We start from the raw sequence: 19,427 nt of genomic DNA on the forward strand, positions 1-19,427 counted from the left end.
AGCTGGTGGTAAATAGGCTTGGAGTTTTTTCCTGGGCATTCCCCAGGTTTTGTTGTTATCTGTTTGTGGCCTTCCAATGCCTCTTACTGCGATAGCCAGCTATAAGTGAGGGTGGTGGCAATGTTTTTGTAATCACGTTGGGGTGTGTATTGGTCCACCTACGACATTTGCCTACCTAAGTAATGTTTTTTAAAGGGGTTCTAAAGGCAGAAGGTTTTTTATCTTAATGCATTCTCCCCTAACACTTACCTGAGGTCCCTCTCTGTCCAGCGATGTCCACGAGTGTCTCAGCCGTCCGAAATTCCCCTTCCTGATTGGCTAAGACACAGCAACGACGTTATTCACTTCCACTGCTGTCAATCAAAGTCAGCTAGCCAATTGAGTCGGGGCTCCAAGTCTGAATGGACACAGGGAGCTGTGACTCAGCTCGGGTGCCCCTACAGCATGCTGCTTGCTGTGAGAGCACTCAACAGAAGGTTAGGGGCCAGGAGCACAGAAGAGGGACCTGAGAAGAGGAGGATCTGGACTGCTCTATGCAAATCCACGGCAACAGAGAAGGTAAGTATAACATGTTTGTTTGTTTTATAGGAAAAAAACTAGACTTTACAATCATTTTAAGGACGTTCAAGGCTTTGATTTAATACATTATGTCAAGTGTTTTATCATATGCTGACCAGTGAAAAAAAAGTGGATTTTTTTTTTAAATGTATTCTTTTTAATATTGTAAATGTATCTTATAATTACAATATTAATCAGATGTGCACTGCCATCTGTAGGCTCTGTAGCCTCAGCCTACATGTGATCAACAAGATTGGCTGTCATGGTGATCACATGGTCATGAACCACACTGATAGTTTACCAATCACTAGGGGAAGATCTGGAGTCGTCACAGACAGGTGGATCAGAAAACTAGAAAGTGCACTCTTAGTTCTCAGCATGAAGGATAATTAACATTTTCATGAGTACCCCCCCTAGATTGCAGACTACTGACGGCTAAAAGTGTAGTTCCTGGCTTCTCACTATGCAGGTCAATATAAAAGGTCTTTGTATCTAAAAATAGAGCTGTCTGTGTTTCACAGTGGAAACTAGCCATACCTTCAACCTTTTGGAAACCAGACTGTTGCAGACTGTTGTGGATTCATAGTTATCAAGCAAAGCATAGATAGCCTTATGCCGCGTACACACGACCGGTTTAGCCGTCGGAATAAACTCCGAAGATTTCTCAGACGGAACTCCGATGGAATTCCATTCAAGCGGTCTTGCCTACACACTGTCAATCCAAAGTCCCACCAAAGTCTGACCGTCCAGAACGCGGTGACGTACAGCACGTACGACGGGACTAGAAAAAGGAAGTTCAATAGCCAGTAGCCAATAGCTTCAGTCTCGTACTTGCTTCAGAGCATGCGCCGTTTTTGTCCGTCGGAACAGCATACAGACGATCGGTTTTCCCGATAGGAATTGGTTCCGTCGGAAATATTTAGAGCATGTTCTATTTCTAGGTCCGTCAGGATTTTCGGAAAAAGAAGTCCGATAAGGCCTACACACGATTGGAGTAGACGTCGAAAAGCTTCTGTCTGACTTTTTCTGCTCGTGTGTACAGGTCATTAGGTACGAAAATGTTAGGTCTTGAATCCTAGATTTTCAGTACTGCGGGCACAGTTACAGGAGCAAGGCGTTCTATCACTTTTTATTCATGGCTTTATTAAAACCTACGTTTCGTTAAATTAAAAAAAAAAATCAGTGCAAGGGACAGTACTTACATTCAATGAGAAGTGTCCCTTATGCTGGTGACTGATGACTTAATTAAAATCTTGTGTCCTCTGCCCCCCCCCAGAAGTAATCTGACTGCCCCCTGATTCTGCTATCCATTTATAGAAGCTACAGTACGTGATAGCTTCCATCAATGAAAAGCACTCTACAAATGGAGGAGGCAGACCTTTCATTAATCAACCTGTCCTCCATTCAGAGTGCTTTTCATTGATAGAAGCTGTAGTCCAGCTTCTGTGAATGGAAGAGAGGGGTGGAAAGGGCAGGCATAGTCGGCACTTTTGCTGAGTGCTTACGACAGGTCCAGCAACTGTATTAATACGGGAAGATTACCGCTGGAGGCTATAGTACAGCTTCTATAAATGAAGGAAGGGTGTCCCTTGTGCTGGTGGCTGCTTGCTTAATTGAAATCTTGTGTCCTCTGCTCCCCCCACTTTTTTCCCACCCTGATTCTGCTATCCTCCACCACTCATAGAGGTGTCCCTGGCTTAATTGAAATCTTCTGTCCTCTGACCCCCCACTACTTCTATCCCAAACCCCCCCGCCCTGCCAACAGTATTTTGACTATGCACCCTGATTCTGCTATCCTCCACCATTCAGGGGGTATCCCGGACTTAATTGAAATCTCCCCCCCCCTTCTATCCCATACCCCCATAATCTGCTTATGCCCTCTGATTCTGCTATCCTCCACCATTTATAGAAGCTACATTATAGCTTCCACCAATGAAAAGCGCTCTACAAAAGAAGGAGGTGGACCTTTCATTCATTGACCTGTCCTTCATTCATAGAGAGCTTTTCATTGATGGAAGCTGTAGTCCAGCTTCTGTGAATGAAAGAGAGGGATGGAAAGGGCAGGCATAGTTTTTGACGAGTGCCTACAACAGGTCCAGCGACTGTATGAACCTGAAAGATTACTGCTGGAAGCTATAGTACAGCTTATATGAATGAAGGAGGGGTGTCCCTTGTGCTGGTGGGTGCTTACTTAACTGAAATCTTCTGTCCTCTGCTACCCCCCCCAACTTCTATCTCAAACCCCCCAACAGTATTCTGACTATGAACCCAGATTCTGCTATCCTCCCTGACTTTATTGAAATCTTCTGTCCTCTCCCCCCCCTTTCTATCACAAACCCCTCCAACGGTATTCTGACTATGCTCCCTGGTTCTGCTATCCTCCACCATTTATAGAAGCTACAGTATAGCTTCCATCAATGAAAAGTGCTCTACAAAAGGAGGAGGCGGACCTTTCATTCATGAAGCTGTTCTCCATTCATAGAGTGCGTTTCATTGATGGAAGCTGTAGTCCAGCTTCTGTGAATGGAAGAGATGGGTGGAAAGGACAGGCATAGTTTGCACTTTTTGACTAACGCCTACGACAGATCCAGAGACTGTTTTAACCCAGAAGACTACTGCTGGAAGCTATAGTACAGCTTCTATGAATGAAGGAGGGGTGGAAAGGACAGCATTGTCGGTGCTCTTGATGATGCCTATGATAGGTCCAGAGATTGTATTAATCCAGAAGGTTCGGTATGTGGGCCACTCGGGCTTAGGAAGGGGTGCAAGTCCTCGGTATCCACTGCTGTGAGTTCTGGCTTGGGAGGAAGCTTGTCCTGGCTCCTACCATCGCTTAGTATAGAAGAAAATCTCCCTGTAGCTGCACATCAGAATGATCCCTCTAATGTGTGGTGTGTGGCAACCTCAGCCTGTACTTCAACCAGTCCATGCCACCAACGCGTTGCACTCCGCCTCTTAGAGCTTAATCATGGGTATGGAGATCACAAGCGGGGGGGGGGGTATGCATCATCGGCTGTAAAAGCTCTGTGGTAGCTAATTTTCTGTATTTAACCATAGAACTTCATAGCTTTTACAATCAGGTTGGCATATGCCTGATACCCTTTTTTTAATTATGTGTGACAGCCGATGATGCGCCCCCTTTTGCTTGTGATCACCAACCCCCATGATTAAGCTCTGAGGGGTGGAGCAAAACGCGTTGGAGGTGTGGCCTGGTTGGAGCTCAGGCTGAGGTGGCCACACACCACAGATTGGTGGGATCGTTCTGATGTGCGTCTACAGGAAGATTTTAAGGGACACTTGTTTTTAAATGTAAGTACCGTCCTTTGTGCTAATTTAAATAAAAAAATAAAAAAACTTAGGCTTTAACCCCTTCGTGGCTGACCTGACATCCCTTTAAATGAGGGGTCTCAAACTAGTGGCCCTCTAGCTGTTGCAAAACTACATATCCCATGAGGCATTGCAAAGCTGACAGTTACAAGCATGACTCCCACAGGCAGAGGCATGATGGGACTTGTAGTTTCGCAACAGCTGGAGGGCCGCCAGTTTGAGACCCCTGATTTAAATAGTTTGGAACTTGGAAAGGACCATTGTCACAGTGTTTACATGATCGGAAGTTGGTCCCGCTGGCTACTGATCTTTACCTTGGACTGAGAGCTGTCTTTGACAGGTCAGTCTTTGTCGTGGTGGTGTGCAGTGAGTGCACTCTTAGCACATAAACATTGCCCGCCCAGTGGCGCATATGTGCAGTGTGTGGGCATTAAAGCCCAACCTTTTTGCCTCCGCACATATAAATTGGAAAAGGGATTAAAGCACTTTTAGGGATTAAAGGGATTAAATAATTGCCCTTTTTCCTTTTAAAACACTCATTTAAATTGTTCTTTTTCATTCTTGTTGCATCTCAGTGCTACTGATCTCTTATAGCATGTTCAGCTTCTTCTTGTCTACATGCACTTGATTGCTCAGGGCTGGCTTGCTTAGAGTGACAATGGTGGATCATGCCTGTGCCATGTGTGCAACATGGCTACCTGTAAGCCTCCAAGCCTTCTCCTTTGAAGCACATTCGGGAAACAGTTGTCATCCTGTCCTAGGAAGTGTCTGACCAAGGATCTTCAGTGCAGTATTATTTTACTTAAAGCAGCAGGTTTGGAAGATTGAAAATAATATTTGAAATTGGATTTTCATCAATCAGCCATAACATTATGATGACCCACCTAATATTAAGTAGGTCCTGGCTTTGCCACCAAAACAGCCCTAACCCACTGAGGCATGGTCTCCACTAGACCTATCTGACACCAAGCTGTCAGTAGCTGATCATTTAAGTCCTATAGGTTGAGAGGTGGAGTCTCCATGGATCGGACTTGTTTTTCCAGCACATCCTTCAAATGCTCGATAGGTTGAGATCAGGAGAATTTTGGAGTTGTGTTCCTCAAACCATCCTCGGACCATTTTTGCAGTATGACAGGGTGCGTTATCCTGCTGAAAGAGGCCCCTGCCATCAGGGAGTTCCGTTTTCATAATGGGGTGTACTTGGTCAGTAACAATTTTTATGTACAGTCAGGTCCATAAACATTGGGACTTGGACACAATTCTAATCTTTTTGGCTCTATACACCACCACAATGGATTTGAAATGAAAGGAACAAGATGTGCTTTAACTGCAGACTTTCAGCTTTAATTTAAGGGTATTTACATCCAAATCAGGTGAACGGTGTAGGAATTACAACTGTTTGTATATGTGCCTCCCAGTTTTTAAGGGACCAAAAGTAATGGGACAGATTAACAATCATCCATAAAACTTTCGCTTTTTAATACTTGGTGGCAAATCCTTTGCAGTCAATTACAGCCTGAAGTCTGGAACGCATAGACATCACCAGACGCTGGGTTTCATCCCTGGTGATGCTCTGCCAGGCCTCTACTGCAACTGTCTTCAGTTCCTGCTTGTTCTTGGGGCATTTTCCCTTCAGTTTTGTCTTCAGCAAGTGAAATGCATGCTCAATCTGATTCAGGTCAGGTGATTGACTTGGCCATTACATAACATTGCACTTCTTTCCCTTAAAAAACTCTTGGGTTTCTTTTGCAGTATGCTTCGGGTCATTGTCCATCTGCACTCTGAAGCGCCGTCCAATGAGTTCTGAAGCATTTTGCTGAATATGAGCAGATAATATTGCCCGAAACATTTCAGAACTCATCCTGCTGCGTTTGTCAGCACTCACATCATCAATAAATACAAGAGAACCAGTTCCATTGGCAGCCATACATGCCAACGCCATGACACTACCACCACCATGCTTTACTGATGAGGTGGCATGCTTTGGATCATGAGCAGTTCCTTTCCTTCTCCATACTCTTCTCTTCCCATCACTTTGGTACAAGTTGATCTTGGTCTCATCTGTCCATAGGATGTTGTTCCAGAACTGTGAAGACTTTTTTAGATGTTGTTTGGCAAACTCTAATCTGGCCTTCCTGTTTTTGAGGCTCACCAATGGTTTACATCTTGTGGTGAACCCTCTGTATTCACTCTGGTGAAGTCTTCTCTTGATTGTTGACTTTGACACACATACACCTACCTCCTGGAGAGTGTTCTTGATCTGGCCAACTGTTATGAAGGGTGTTTTCTTCACCAGGGAAAGAATTCAAAGAATTCTTCGGTCATCCACCACAGTTGTTTTCCGTGGTCTTCCGGGTCTTTTGGTGTTGCTGAGCTCACTGGTGCGTTCTTTCTTTTTAAGGATGTTCCAAACAGTTGATTTGGCCACACCTAATGTTTTTGCTATCTCTCTGATGGGTTTGTTTTGTTTTTTCAGCCTAATGATGGCTTGCTTCACTGATAGTGACAGCTCTTTGGATCTCATATTGAGAGTTGACAGCAACAGATTCCAAATGCAAATAGCACACTTGAAATGAACTCTGGACCTTTTATCTGCTCCTTGTAAATGGGATAATGAGGGAATAACACACATCTGGCCATGGAACAGCTGAGCAGCCAATTGTCCCATTACTTTTGGTCCCTTAAAAAGTGGGAGGCACATATACAAACTGTTGTAATTCCTACACTGTTCCCCTGATTTGGATGTAAATACCCTCAAATTAAAGCTGAAAGTCTGCAGTTAAAGCACATCTTGTTCGTTTCATTTCAAATCTATTGTGATGGCTTATAGAGCCAAAAAGATTAGAATTGTGTCGATGTCCCAATATTTATGGACCTGACTGTAGGTGGTACGTGTCAAAGTAACATCCACACAAATGGCAGGAGTCAAGTCTTCCCAGCAGAACATTACCCAAACCATCACACTGCCCCCGTCGCCTTGCCTTCTTCCCAAAATGCTTCCTGGTGCCATCTCTTCCCCAGGTAAGCAGCGTACGTGGCCATCCACATGATGTAAAGAAGAAATGTGATTCATCAAACCAGACCACCTTCTTCCATTGCTCCGTGGTCCAATTCTGCCCATTGTAGCTTCTATTGGCTGTGGGCACAGTTCTGCATGGGCACCCTGACCGGTCAACTTCATGGACATATTATTTACTTGCTCCCTAATATATTTCACTGACTCTCAGATACCATTGTAACGAGACAATCAATATTATTCACTTTACCTGTCAGTGATCTTAATGTTATGGATGACCGGTCTAGATCTACTTTAATATGTAAGCAGACTGCCTGAGGTTTTGTGATATTGAGTTCTTAGAAATTGAAGGATATGACATTACGGGGTCAGCCCGGAGTGACTCCACTATTTCCCTCCACCGACAGTCAAGTGCAGGTAACCGATAACCTTCTAGATTATCAGAAGTGAAAGTAAATCTTGGCATAAATAATGCATGGGGAGTTCACCAGCTGTTATTACTGAATAATGTATCTCATGTGGTGTTTTGTATGGGGCAGTAAGGTCTCCCCACCAGGGCATGTAGTGGACTGAGTTAGAAGATCCTTATCAGTCTTACCCGCTTACTCACACAGTGGTGAAGTATCGAGTGACTGTCTGTACCGGCAACGTGAGCGGTAGTGGAACCGATGCCAACGTCTTCCTCTGCCTATTCGGAGACCTCGGGGACACTGGAGAACGCTTCCTCATTGACTGCAAGAACAACATGAACAAGTTTGAAAAGGGCAATGTAAGTACAACACTTACTGAGATTTGGGACTGGGATCCTCCCAAATGACTGCCATTGATATAGTTGGGATCATATCTGAGCAGCCTTCGGGAATTCCATATGGGAAAGAAGGTGAAAATAGGGGCTCTTGTGGTTGGGCAGTTACATTCTATGGTGGGTTAGGTGTTCTTGTTACTGTTTTGCTTTATGCTACAGTGACATTTTTGGAATGTGTCTCTTTTTATGGACTGGTGAATATTAGTTAAACCACTAATTAGAGGTAAGTCCAGTAATGGAGAACAGCAGGTCATGACGACTGCTCGATACCAGGATTGCCAACCTCTTACGGCATTTTTTTCTGACAAAACATGTAAAATTTACTGATGGGGCACATTTTTTACTGAAAAATTACAGAACTCCTATTAAAAACTAAGACAATCGATATTCAAACAGTATAAACATGATATGGAAACACTGACAATACACATAACAAGTAATGTGCCTGGTTTACCCTCATAAAAATCAACACAGCGTGACAAATTATCAGCCCCTGATATTTACGGACAGTTGTAAAAGTCACTGATTTTTACAAACTGTCAGTAAATTTACTGACGGTTGGCAACCCTGCTCGATACAGTAATACAGATATGTCAGTAATCAGAATATATGGCACTTATTAAACTGTTTTATGAGCAATATATCATCCTAAACCTCACCACACACTTTACAATCTGATTGTACAATCTCCTTTAGATCCCAAAAAAATATGTAGTACATAGCTTAGCTTCCCCCTTCCCCCCAGTAAGATTGGGTAGGTGCTCATAGTCCAAAGTTTTGGTAAACCTAAAGTGCATTGTACAAAGATTGTAACGTGACCCTAATTCACTAACGTGTCTTAAATCATCTATCTATCTATCTATCTATCTATCTATCTATCTATCTATCTATCTATCTATCTATCTATCTATCTATCTATCTATCTATCTATCTATCTATCATTCCTTCCTATACAAGTAACTAGAAGAAAACATCTCCTTCTCTACTCAAGGAAATATGAAAGTTTAGGTAAAGAAGCAACATGCTTGTAGATAAAGAAGCTGCATAATTTGGAAGTGCGTTATGGCGAGATTAAAAAACATAGCCCCAAGGATCTTCTAAAATATACCTCCCATGATGCTTTGATTCTCTCTTAATTACACTTGTATACCTTGCAAGAATTGCAGCAAACTTCCCTGCAGCTTCTTACTTGCTTCTGCTCTATAGATACCCAGAGTGGCCAATGCACTTACTTTCCCTCACTGGGAGGGTCTCCCTCATATGATTACAAGATCATAGCAGGCAGTGTTGGAAAAGAGAAATAGTTTTGTAAAAAAAAAAAAAAAGAAAACCTGCATTCTCAAATACCTGTAGAATTTTATCCACAATATCATCACAGCTTAAAGATTCTCTGCAGTAACATTGCAGGGGATTGCTGAAGCTTTACTGCAAGTTCTGAGCAGACCTCTGGGAAAGGCAGTGAGCCAATTCTGGACGTGAAATACTGTTACCAAGGCAGCGGAATTTGATTATTTGGAAAAGTTTTAGAAAACGGTATTGATATTACATTACGAAATAAATTAAAAATGCTATTCCAGGTCCCCGTGAAAAGTCGAAAATAAATATAGAAAAATGATGTCTTGGCTAATAACACATTTTGAAATGGAAAGGACGGATCCATTTCTTCGTTCCATTTGCAGCTTCTTTAACTGATTCATTAATGGTTCTTCCTGAAATAGGTTACTGAATAAATTAGTTTAAAAATAGTCGGCTCTTCCAGCAATTACATCATCGAAAGCTGCGAAGCTTAAGCCCTAATCAATGGACTGAATAAATAACTCAGAGAAAAAGGAGCAAGATGTCGGCAGATGGGATAATTGTAGAGTGGGGGGGGGCACAACGAATCACGGGAAAACCGACAATAAATTCTTATAAAACTAAAAGCTAACAAGTTATGTTGTATTAAAGCAAACCTTCACTTTTGTTAAAATAGTTGATTTAAAAAAAATATTTTAAAATGTAATGTTTTAAAGTTTCCTTATGCTTTCTTGGATGACTTTCTTAAAGCTAAATTACAAGCACAAACATTTTAATTCAAATATTTTACTCAGTTTCCACAAAGGTTATAAATCTACTGTGTGTGTGCACCATATATATATTTTTTTCTTTTTTATATAAATATTTTTATTAATTTTTGTAACAAACAAACAAACAAACCAAGACACAAGACATCATACACACTGAACCAAAAATATAATAATACAATTTCAAAATCCAGTATATCAATTATTAATCCACAAAAAAGAAAAAAAAAAAAAAGGAAGCAAACAATTTTTTAAATAAACATTTAGACATATAACTATTAATTCCTACTTTCCCCAATGACCCCCGACATTTCTCATATGGGAGCATATCTATTATAAACAATGACCCTCATGGGCATTCGATGCTGTATAAGGTTTGTCCAGCCACCTTGCACACACTTTATCATATTTACTAGGACAGCCCCTATTCATATAAGTATCTCTATACTTACTATTTACCAAGTATTTCCAGTATGAAAGCGTAGGTGCACCATATATCTTTGCAAAAAAAAAAAAAAATGACACTTTAACCACTTCCACTCCGGAAAGGTTTATGACCAGGCCATTTTTGTTTTGCGATACAGCACTGCGTTACTGACAATTGCGTGGTCGTGTGACGTTGTACCCAAATAAAATGAATGTCCTTTTTTCCCCACAAATAGAGTTTTCTTTTTTGGTGGTATTTGATCACCCCTGATCCCGCCAATTTTGAAAAAAAAAAAAAACAATATTTTTTTTACTAGTAATGGCGGCGATCAGCGACTTATAGCAGGACTGCGACATTGCGGCGGACAAATCGGACACTAAGTGACACTTTTTTGGGGACCAGTGAAACCAATACAGTGATCAGTGCTAAAAAAATATGCACAGTCACTGTACTAATGACACTGGCAGGGAAGGAGTTGACATCAGCGGTGATCAAAGGGTTAAATGTGTTACATATAGTTAGATAGTAGGTGAGGTTGAAAAAAGACACAAGTCCATCAAGTCCAACCTATGTGTGTGATTATATGTCAGTATTACATTATATATCCCTGTATGTTGCAGTCATTCAGGTGCTTATCTAATATTTTATTGAAGCTATCGATGCTCCCCACTGAGACCACCGCCTGTGGAAGGGAATTCCACATCCTTGCCGCTCTTACAGTAAAGAACCCTCTATGTAGTTTAAGGTTAAACCTCTTTTCTTCTAATTTTAATGAGTGGCCACGTGTCTTGTTAAACTCTCTTCTGCGAAAAAGTTTTATTTCTATTGTAGGGTCACCAGTACGGTATTTGTATATTGAAATCATATCCCCTCTCAAACGTCTCTTTTCCAGAGAGAATAAGTTCAGTGCTCACAACCTTTCCTCATAACTAATAACAGACAGACCCTTTATTAGCTTTGTTGCCCTTCTTTGTACTTGCTCCATTTCCAGTACATCCTTCCTGAGGACTGGTGCCCAGAACTGGACAGCATACTCCAGGTGCGGCCGGACCAGAGTCTTGTAGAGTAGAAGAATTATCGTTTTATCTCTGGAGTTGATCCCCTTTTTAATGCGTGCCAATATTCTTTTTGCTTTGTTAGCAGCAGCTTGGCATCATCTACTAGGACCCCCAGGTCCTTTTCCATCCTAGATTCCCCCAGAGGCTCTCCCCCCAGTGTATTAGATGTTCCTAGGGAGTGCTTGCTAATTGTGGGTGTGTGGTGGAGGGGGGGTGCTTTAACTGTGGAAAGACAGAGATCTGTTTCTGCTTAGAAACACAGGATCTCTACCTTCCCTTGTCACAGAACAGCGATCTGTCTTTTTTACATAGGCAGACTGCCGTTCTGCGTCTCTCGGAAATGATCGGCGAGTCCTGGCGGACATCGTGTGCTCCTGCTGTGTCCAATCACAGCAGGAGCGGCTCGCCAGCGGCGCACTCAAAACCGGAGGTGCAAAATCACATACCTATATGTGATTTTGCACAGGGAAGCTGCCTTGCTGCCGTATATGTATTGTGTACAATCGGCAAGGGGTTAAAGCTGAATTCTAAGTAGAAAACTTTCATTTAAGTCTATTCCTTAATAGCCAGAGAGGATATAAATCCACTACGTGTGCAACAAATGCCTTTGCAAACACAGATTTTGCCATAATAAAGTAGTGGTGACATCATCACTGTTCTGTACATAGCCTGTGCAGAGAGCAGAGCTGTGGGAGGGGCCCAGCAGGCCCCACCCACTACAGGCTGCCTGCAGAAAACTACAGAAGGGGCGGAGACCAGACCAGTCACCCTGCACAAGGAGAGAGAGAGAGAGCAGTGGTGACCGGTCTGATGGTTGGATTATCCTCCCGGTATAGAAATACCTGTCAGATAGAGGAGGGGTTGCCCACAAGATTATCTTGGGTTTAAGAGCATCACAAAGTAACTCAAACCGGCCGACTCACGATATTCGCCCGTTGCTTCCGGGACCTCGCGTTGTTTTGGTGACGTCAGCACGCCGCTCCTCCCTACGCCGTTTCTTCACAGATGACGTTGTCCATATGGTTTTTCTTGTGGTTCCTAGACCTACTACCACATAGGTTGGGGTGGGCCTGTTGACCAGCAAACTGGGCAACCCCTCCTCTATCTGACAGGTATTTCTATACCGGGAGGATAATCCAACCATCAGAGAAGCCCTAGCTGGATTACCGAGCAGCCACACCATACAGGATCCACCAAAGCAAACATTTGACGCTCGCATTTGCTTCTCTTAAGGTGAGAGTCTAGAGCGCCCGGGTTTACCGGATTCCTCCATAGAAAGATCATCACCATCACCTTCCCACAGATTTGATCCCAGCTACAGTCACACAATACTATGAACTTTTATCTATGAAGAGAACATTTGCACTAGCACACTTGGATTATTTTCTTTATTATTGTTTGAGCACATTCACAGTTTATATTCACGTTTTTCACAGCTGTTTCAGCTGCACATATTTCGTCACATTTATGTCAGTATTCATTTATATGTGATAGATTTGAAGCGCGAAGTCTTTTTATTGTTTTGCTTCTGCCTTTACAACCACTTTAACCACTTGCCAACTGGGCCCATTCTGACACTCCGCTCCTACATGTAAAAAGCTACCTTTTTTGCTAGAAAATTGCTTAGAAACCCCAAACATTATATATGTTTTTTTAGCAGAGGCCCTATAGATTAAAATGATGGGTGTTGCAATTTTTTATGTTACACAGTATTTGCGCAGCGGTTTTTCAGGCGCAGTTTTTTGGGAAAAAATACACTTCAATGAATAGGCGATGCTTTAAACACCTTAAGCCCGGTTTCACGCATGTGCGGTGCGAATTGAAGCTCAGGTTTCACTGGGGAGATAAAAATCTCCTGTTCAAAGGAATCACTGCGTTTTAGCTCAGGATCAGTGAGCAGGGAGAGGGGGAGGGAGGGGGGGGGGGAGGGGGAGGTGTAGTGAGGAGAAGTAGAAAATCCATGTTCAGAACGCAATGCATCTGCGAAGCAGATGCGTTCCCATAGAAGATAAGGGGCTCGTAATTCGCACCGCAATGCCCAGAAAAGGCACACTTTTTTGTGCAATGCGCAGTGCGAATGCAACGCACATATGTGAACCAGATGCATTCATATGAATGTATTTTAAAATGTCCTGCGAGTTAGATGCGGTGTAAGCCGCATCTAATTCACATAGGTGTGAACCCGGGCTTACAGGTTACCAGTTTAACGATGCACAAGAGGTCTGGTGCTGGAATTATTGCTCTCACTCTGACGTTCACGACAATACCTGAGTGGTGTGATCTCCGTTTGCATATGCTTGCAGGAATAACAAATGCGTTAGGTTTGCGCATTTGTGCATAAGCACGGGGGGACGGGGTGCTTAAAATTTTTATTATTATTACCGGTATTTATTTTAGTCAAAACTTTTTTTTACAATGTCTCTATTTTTTTTTTTGTGTTTTTTTTTTTTGTTTTAACTTTATTGCTATGACAAGCGATGAACAGCATCCAATTAGACCCCAAATCTCTCCTCTGGCCTCCAGTGCAGCCGATCAAACACAGATCATTCTGATCAGCTGCTTCCCTGGCCAGTAACATCCCCGTAAGCAGAGACGCAGAACAGGAAGTGACGTCATACTCGTCGCTTACGGTTTCTGGGGTCACAGAGAGGGAGGACCAACGGTAGTTCCTCACTCTTTATGCTGTGCAGCCGTCGCCGCCAGGCGCCGCAATTGGACGGCAGAGCCCAAGAAAGGCTCCATTCACCACCCGCAAAAGTTCAGCCACTCGAATCACTTCTGCAGTACATTGAATCGCCGACTGAAAATTTTCATATCGGGATGATGTCTGCAGGTGCAGGCATCATCCAGGTATAACCACTGCAAACCGAAGACGTCCATGGACCTCCTACCCTCGGCAAGTGGTTAACCGCTTGCTTACTGTATACTGTAGATATTCGGCGGCTCTCCTGCGCAGGATCACATACCCAGTACGTGATCCTGCACTTCCGGGTTTGGGGCCCACGCTGCCGGCACAGCGGGAGCTGATTGGCGGGTACGGCAGACCCGATGTCCGCCGGCACCTGTCAATGCTTTGGTACACAGGCAGAATGGTGGTCTGCCTATGTGAACAAGGCAGATCACCGTTCTGTTACTCTAGGAGACATGGATACTGTGTCTCTGCTAAGCCGGTCCACTGATCCATGCCTTCCCTTAGTACAAGCACCTCCCCCACAGTAGTATAGCACTGGTAAGGCTCACAGTTAACCCTTTGATCACCCCTGATGTGAACCCCATCCCTGCCAGTGTCATTAATACAGTGACAGTACATATTTTTTAGCACTGATCACTGTATTAGTGTCACTGGTTCCCAAAAAGTGTCAAAAGTTTCACTTGGTGTCCCGACTGTCCGCTACAATATCGCAGTCCCGCTATAAGTCGCTGATCACCGCCATTACTAGTATGAAATAAATAAATAAAAATATCCCATAGTTTGTAGACACTATAACTTTTGCGCAGACCAATCAATATACGTTTATTGGGATTTTTTTTATTACCAAAAATATGTAGCAGAATACATATTGGCCTAAATTGATGAAGACATTTGATTTTTTACATTTTTTTTATTGGATAGCTACAAGCTGAGGTCTGCAGGCATGGACCATAAGGTTTGTTCTTGGATAGAAAACTGGTTACAGGGGCACGTCCAAAGGGTCGTGATAAATAACGTATACTCAGACTGGTCTGGAGTGGTAAGTGGGGGACCACAAAGTTCTGTCTTGGGACCAATTCTGTTTAATTTATTCATAAATGACATAGAGGAAGGGATACATAGCTCAATCTAAAAAATAAGCGGGGCAATAACTTCCCAGCAGGATATAGGAATTTTACAGAAGGACCTGAACAAAATAATGGGGTGAGCAACTACATGGCAAATGAGGTTTATTGTGGAGAAATGTAGGGTAATGCACTTGGGAGCTAAGAACATAAACGCAAACTACTCATTAGGGGGAGATCCTCTGGGGGAGTCAAGGATGGAGAAAGATCTGGAGGTCCTAGTAGATGACAGACTGAGCAATACCATGCAATGTCAAGCTGCAGCTACCAAATCTGGCAGAATATTAGAATGCATAAAAAAGGGGATATACTCCAGAGATAAAACGATAATCCTACCACTTAATAAAACTCTAATCAGGCCATATCTGGAGTATTCCGTCCATTCCTGGTCACCAATCCTCAGAAGGGATGTGCTGGAGCTGGAAACAGTCCAAAGAAGGGCAACTAAATTAATAGGGGGACTTCATAGCTCCCAACTGTCCCTGATTTCGAGGGACTGTCCCTGATTTTGAGCAATGTCCCTCTGTCCCTTGTTCCCACTCATGTGTCCCTCATTTTGGTCTGTTCTATATAGTTGTATATAAAATGCACTTTTTATCTTTCAACACTTACCTGTCCAGGGCGCCAGCGATGTCCTCACCCGAAGCCGATCCATTCCTCTGCTCCCGGTTGGAGTCGACAGCATCTTCAGTAAGGGAATCAGGAAGTGAAGCCTTGCTGCTTCACAGTCTGGTTCCCTACTGCGCATGCGCGAGTCACGCTGCGCGATCTCACTGGTCCCTGCTGTCGTCTAGGACCTGTGTGTCTCCCAGAAGACAGCGGGAGGAATGGAAGAGGGGCCGGACATGGCGTAGATCGCCGCGGAATCTGCGGCCATCTATCCCCGGAAGTGGGAGTAAATACCTGTATTATACAGGTATCTGCTCCCGCCTCACCCCTGAAAGGTGTCAAATGTGACACTGGAGGGGGGGAGGAACCGGAAAAGCGGAAGTTCCATTTTTGGGTGGAACTCCGCTTTAACCACTTAAGGACCGAGCCTCTTTCTGAGATTTGTTGTTTACAAGTTAAAAACAGTTTTTTTTTTAGAAAGTTACCTAGAACCCCCAAACATTATATATATATTTTTTCTAACACCCTAGAGAATAAAATGGCGGTCGTTGCAATACTTTCTGTCACACCGTATTTGCACAGCGGTCTTACTAGCGCACTTTTTTCTGGAAAAAATACACTTTTTTTAATTAAAAAATAAGACAACAGTAAAGTTAGCCCAATTTTTTTTTTATATTGTGAAAGATAATGTTACGCCGAGTAGATTGAAACCCAACATGTCACGCTTCAAAATTGTGCCCGCTCGTGGAATGGCGACAAACTTTTACCCTTAAAAATCTCCATAGGCGACATTTAAAAAATTCTACAGGTTGCATGTTTTGAGCTACAGAGGAGGTCTAGGGCTAGAATTATTGCTCTCGCTCCCCTGATCGCGACGATACCTCACATGTGTGGCTTGAAAACCGTTTTCATATGCGGGCGCTACTCACGTGTGCGTTCGCTTCTGCACGCGAGCTCGGCAGGACGGGGCGCGTTTTAAAATTTTTTTTTTCTTATTTATTTTACCTTTTCTTTTTTCTTTTTACACATTATTGTTTAAAAAAAAAATTGTGTCACTTTTATTCATATTACAAGGAATGTAAACATCCTTTGTAATAGAAAAAAAGCATGACAGGACCTCTCAAATATGAGGTCAAAAAGACTTCAGATCTCATATTTACACTAAAGTGCAATAAAAAAAAATGTAAAAAAAAATAAAAAAATGGCAGTTTAAGAGCTATGGGCGGAAGTGACGTTTTGACGTCGCTTCCACCCTGCAATGATATGGAGATGGGTGGGGGGCCATCTTCCCCCTCACTCATCTCCATAGCAATCAGGAGAGCGGACCCGATCGCCTCCGCCGCTACCGACAGATCCGGTAAGCGGCAGAGGGCATCGAAGTGTGGTGGGAGGGGTGGCCCCCCTCGCCACCGATAAAAGTGATCTTACGGTGAATCTGCCGCAGAGACCACTTTTGTCTTGAAGCGGACCACCCGCTAAAGAAGTGGATACCGGGGTTATGGCAGCTAGCTGCTGCCATAACAACGATATCCCTCTTCAAAGTAGCGATGTAAAACTGCGGCGGGCGGTTAAGTGGTTAAGCTGCGCAGGGGATTTTTCACTGTCAGGGCAATAAAAATGTGGAACTCTCTTCCACAATTGGTGGTGTCAGTGGGGAGTACTGATATTTTTAAAAGACTTGGACGTGCATCTTAAAGAACAAAGTATACAGGGATATGGGAAATGATTATAGACACTGACATACGTACACTCACAGATTGAAATGGCATGCATTAAAAGGGGGATCAACTCCAGAGATAAAACGATAATTCTCCCGCTCTACAAGACTCTGGTCCGGCTGCACCTGGAGTATGCTGTCCAGTTCTGGGCACCAGTCCTCAGGAAGGATGTACTGGAAATGGAGCAAGTACAAAGAAGGGCAACAAAGCTAATAAAGGGTCTGGAGGATCTTAGTTATGAGGAAAGGTTGCGAGCGCTGAACTTATTCTCTCTGGAGAAGAGACGCTTGAGAGGGGATATGATTTCAATTTACATATACCATACTGGTGACCCCACAATAGGGATAAAACTTTTTCGCAGAAGAGAGTTTAATAAGACTCGTGGCCACTCATTACAATTAGAAGAAAAGAGGTTTAACCTTAAACTACGTAGAGGGTTCTTTACTGTAAGAGCGGCAAGGATGTGGAATTCCCTTCCACAGGCGGTGGTCTCAGCGGGGAGCATTGATAGCTTCAAGAAACTATTAGATAATCACCTGAATGACCGCAACATACAGGGATATGTAATGTAATACTGACACATAAAGCACACACATAGGTTGGACTTGATGGACTTGTGTCTTTTTTCAACCTCACCTACTACGTAACTATGTAACTATTGTCTTTATTCAACCTTACCTACTATGTGACAAATGTCAGAAATAGGCTTAGGCATGAAAGAGTTAAATTACCTATAGGTGAGCCTTATTACAGGCTTACCTATAGGTACATTTTACTGATGGAAGTTTACTTCCTCTTTAATAAAAAAAACAAAAACAAAGAAACAATAACATAAAAAAAAATCCCTTATCTTTATTGTGTAAACTACTAATCCCATTAATCTAGTATATAATGGAAATGAAGAAATGCATGTTTGAAGCCCAGCCATGGCTCCTTCTATAGATAGAGTGAAGAAATAAGTGTAGCCATGAAGTGTTTTATGTGAAGGATTACTGGGTGAAAAAATAGTAAAAAAATCTTTGAAAATAGAAACCTTATGCCCTGTACACACGACCGGTTTTGCCGTCGGAATAAACTCTGAAGGTTTTTCCGACGGAATTCCGCTCAAGGGGTCTTGCCTTCACATGATCACACCAAAGTCCAACCGTCCAGAACGCAGTGACGTACAGCACGTACGACGGGACTAAAAAAAGGAAGTTCAGTAGCCAGTAGCCAATAGCTTCCGTCTCGTACTTGCTTCAGAGCATAAGTCGTTTTTGGTACATCGGAACAGCATACAGACGAGCGGGTTTCCCGATAGTAATTAGTTCCGTCGGAAAAATTTAGAACATGTTCTCTATCTAAGTCCGTCTGAATTTTCGACTGAAAAAGTCCGATGGGGCATACACACGGTCGAAATATACGATGAGAAGCTCCCATCGGACGTTTTCTGAGGGACATTCCGCTCGTGTGTACGCGGCATAACACAGCCATCACATTTATTTATTAGTAAGCTGCAATATATTAATTTCTTGGGGGCTTAGATACGCTTTTAAATGCTTGGTTGATCCAGACATCTGAGACTCCACATAGATAGAAGGATGTAGATTGTTCTCCTTTTAGTATGACAACGTGGAGGTTGCTCAAGTGATGATACGGAAAGCAGATCCTCCCACTGAGCAGGTTTCTTTGTCCTCACCACACTTCTTCCTTCCTTCCTTCAGGCTGATGAATTTATCATAGAAGCTGTGACTCTACAGCAAGTGAGGAGGGTGCGCATAGGGCATGATGGGAAAGGAGGAGGCTGCGGATGGTACCTTGACAAGGTTCTGGTGAAAGAAGAGGGAAAACCCGATTCTGAAAACATAGAATTCCCCTGTGACAGGTATGAACCCAGATTAGGAAAATTATTTCAGAAAACACATATCTTCATAACTATACATTCAATACTTCAAACTTCTAACTTTGAAAAGTAATATTTGTTTGCGCACTTGCAAAGTCATGTCTTCAAGATTCTTCCTCTGCTGGCTGTCTGTCTGCCACACAGTGCA

At 43.0% G+C, this 19,427-nt stretch overlaps 1 protein-coding gene across 2 annotated transcripts in view; it reads left to right on the forward strand.

Annotated features, from left to right (window-relative positions):
- The window catches only part of LOXHD1 (lipoxygenase homology PLAT domains 1), a 359,211-nt gene that overhangs the window by 197,645 nt on the left and 142,139 nt on the right, over nucleotides 1-19,427 (forward strand). For both annotated transcript variants that reach the window (XM_073619032.1, XM_073619042.1), the window contains exons 19-20: nucleotides 7,516-7,670; nucleotides 19,101-19,261. In XM_073619032.1, the coding sequence (XP_073475133.1) occupies nucleotides 7,516-7,670; nucleotides 19,101-19,261 (316 nt within the window). The remainder of the gene's footprint in view (nucleotides 1-7,515; nucleotides 7,671-19,100; nucleotides 19,262-19,427) is intronic.

The sequence above is a fragment of the Aquarana catesbeiana genome, linkage group LG01, assembly GCF_042186555.1.
Source record: "Aquarana catesbeiana isolate 2022-GZ linkage group LG01, ASM4218655v1, whole genome shotgun sequence".
Lineage (NCBI taxonomy): Eukaryota > Metazoa > Chordata > Amphibia > Anura > Ranidae > Aquarana > Aquarana catesbeiana.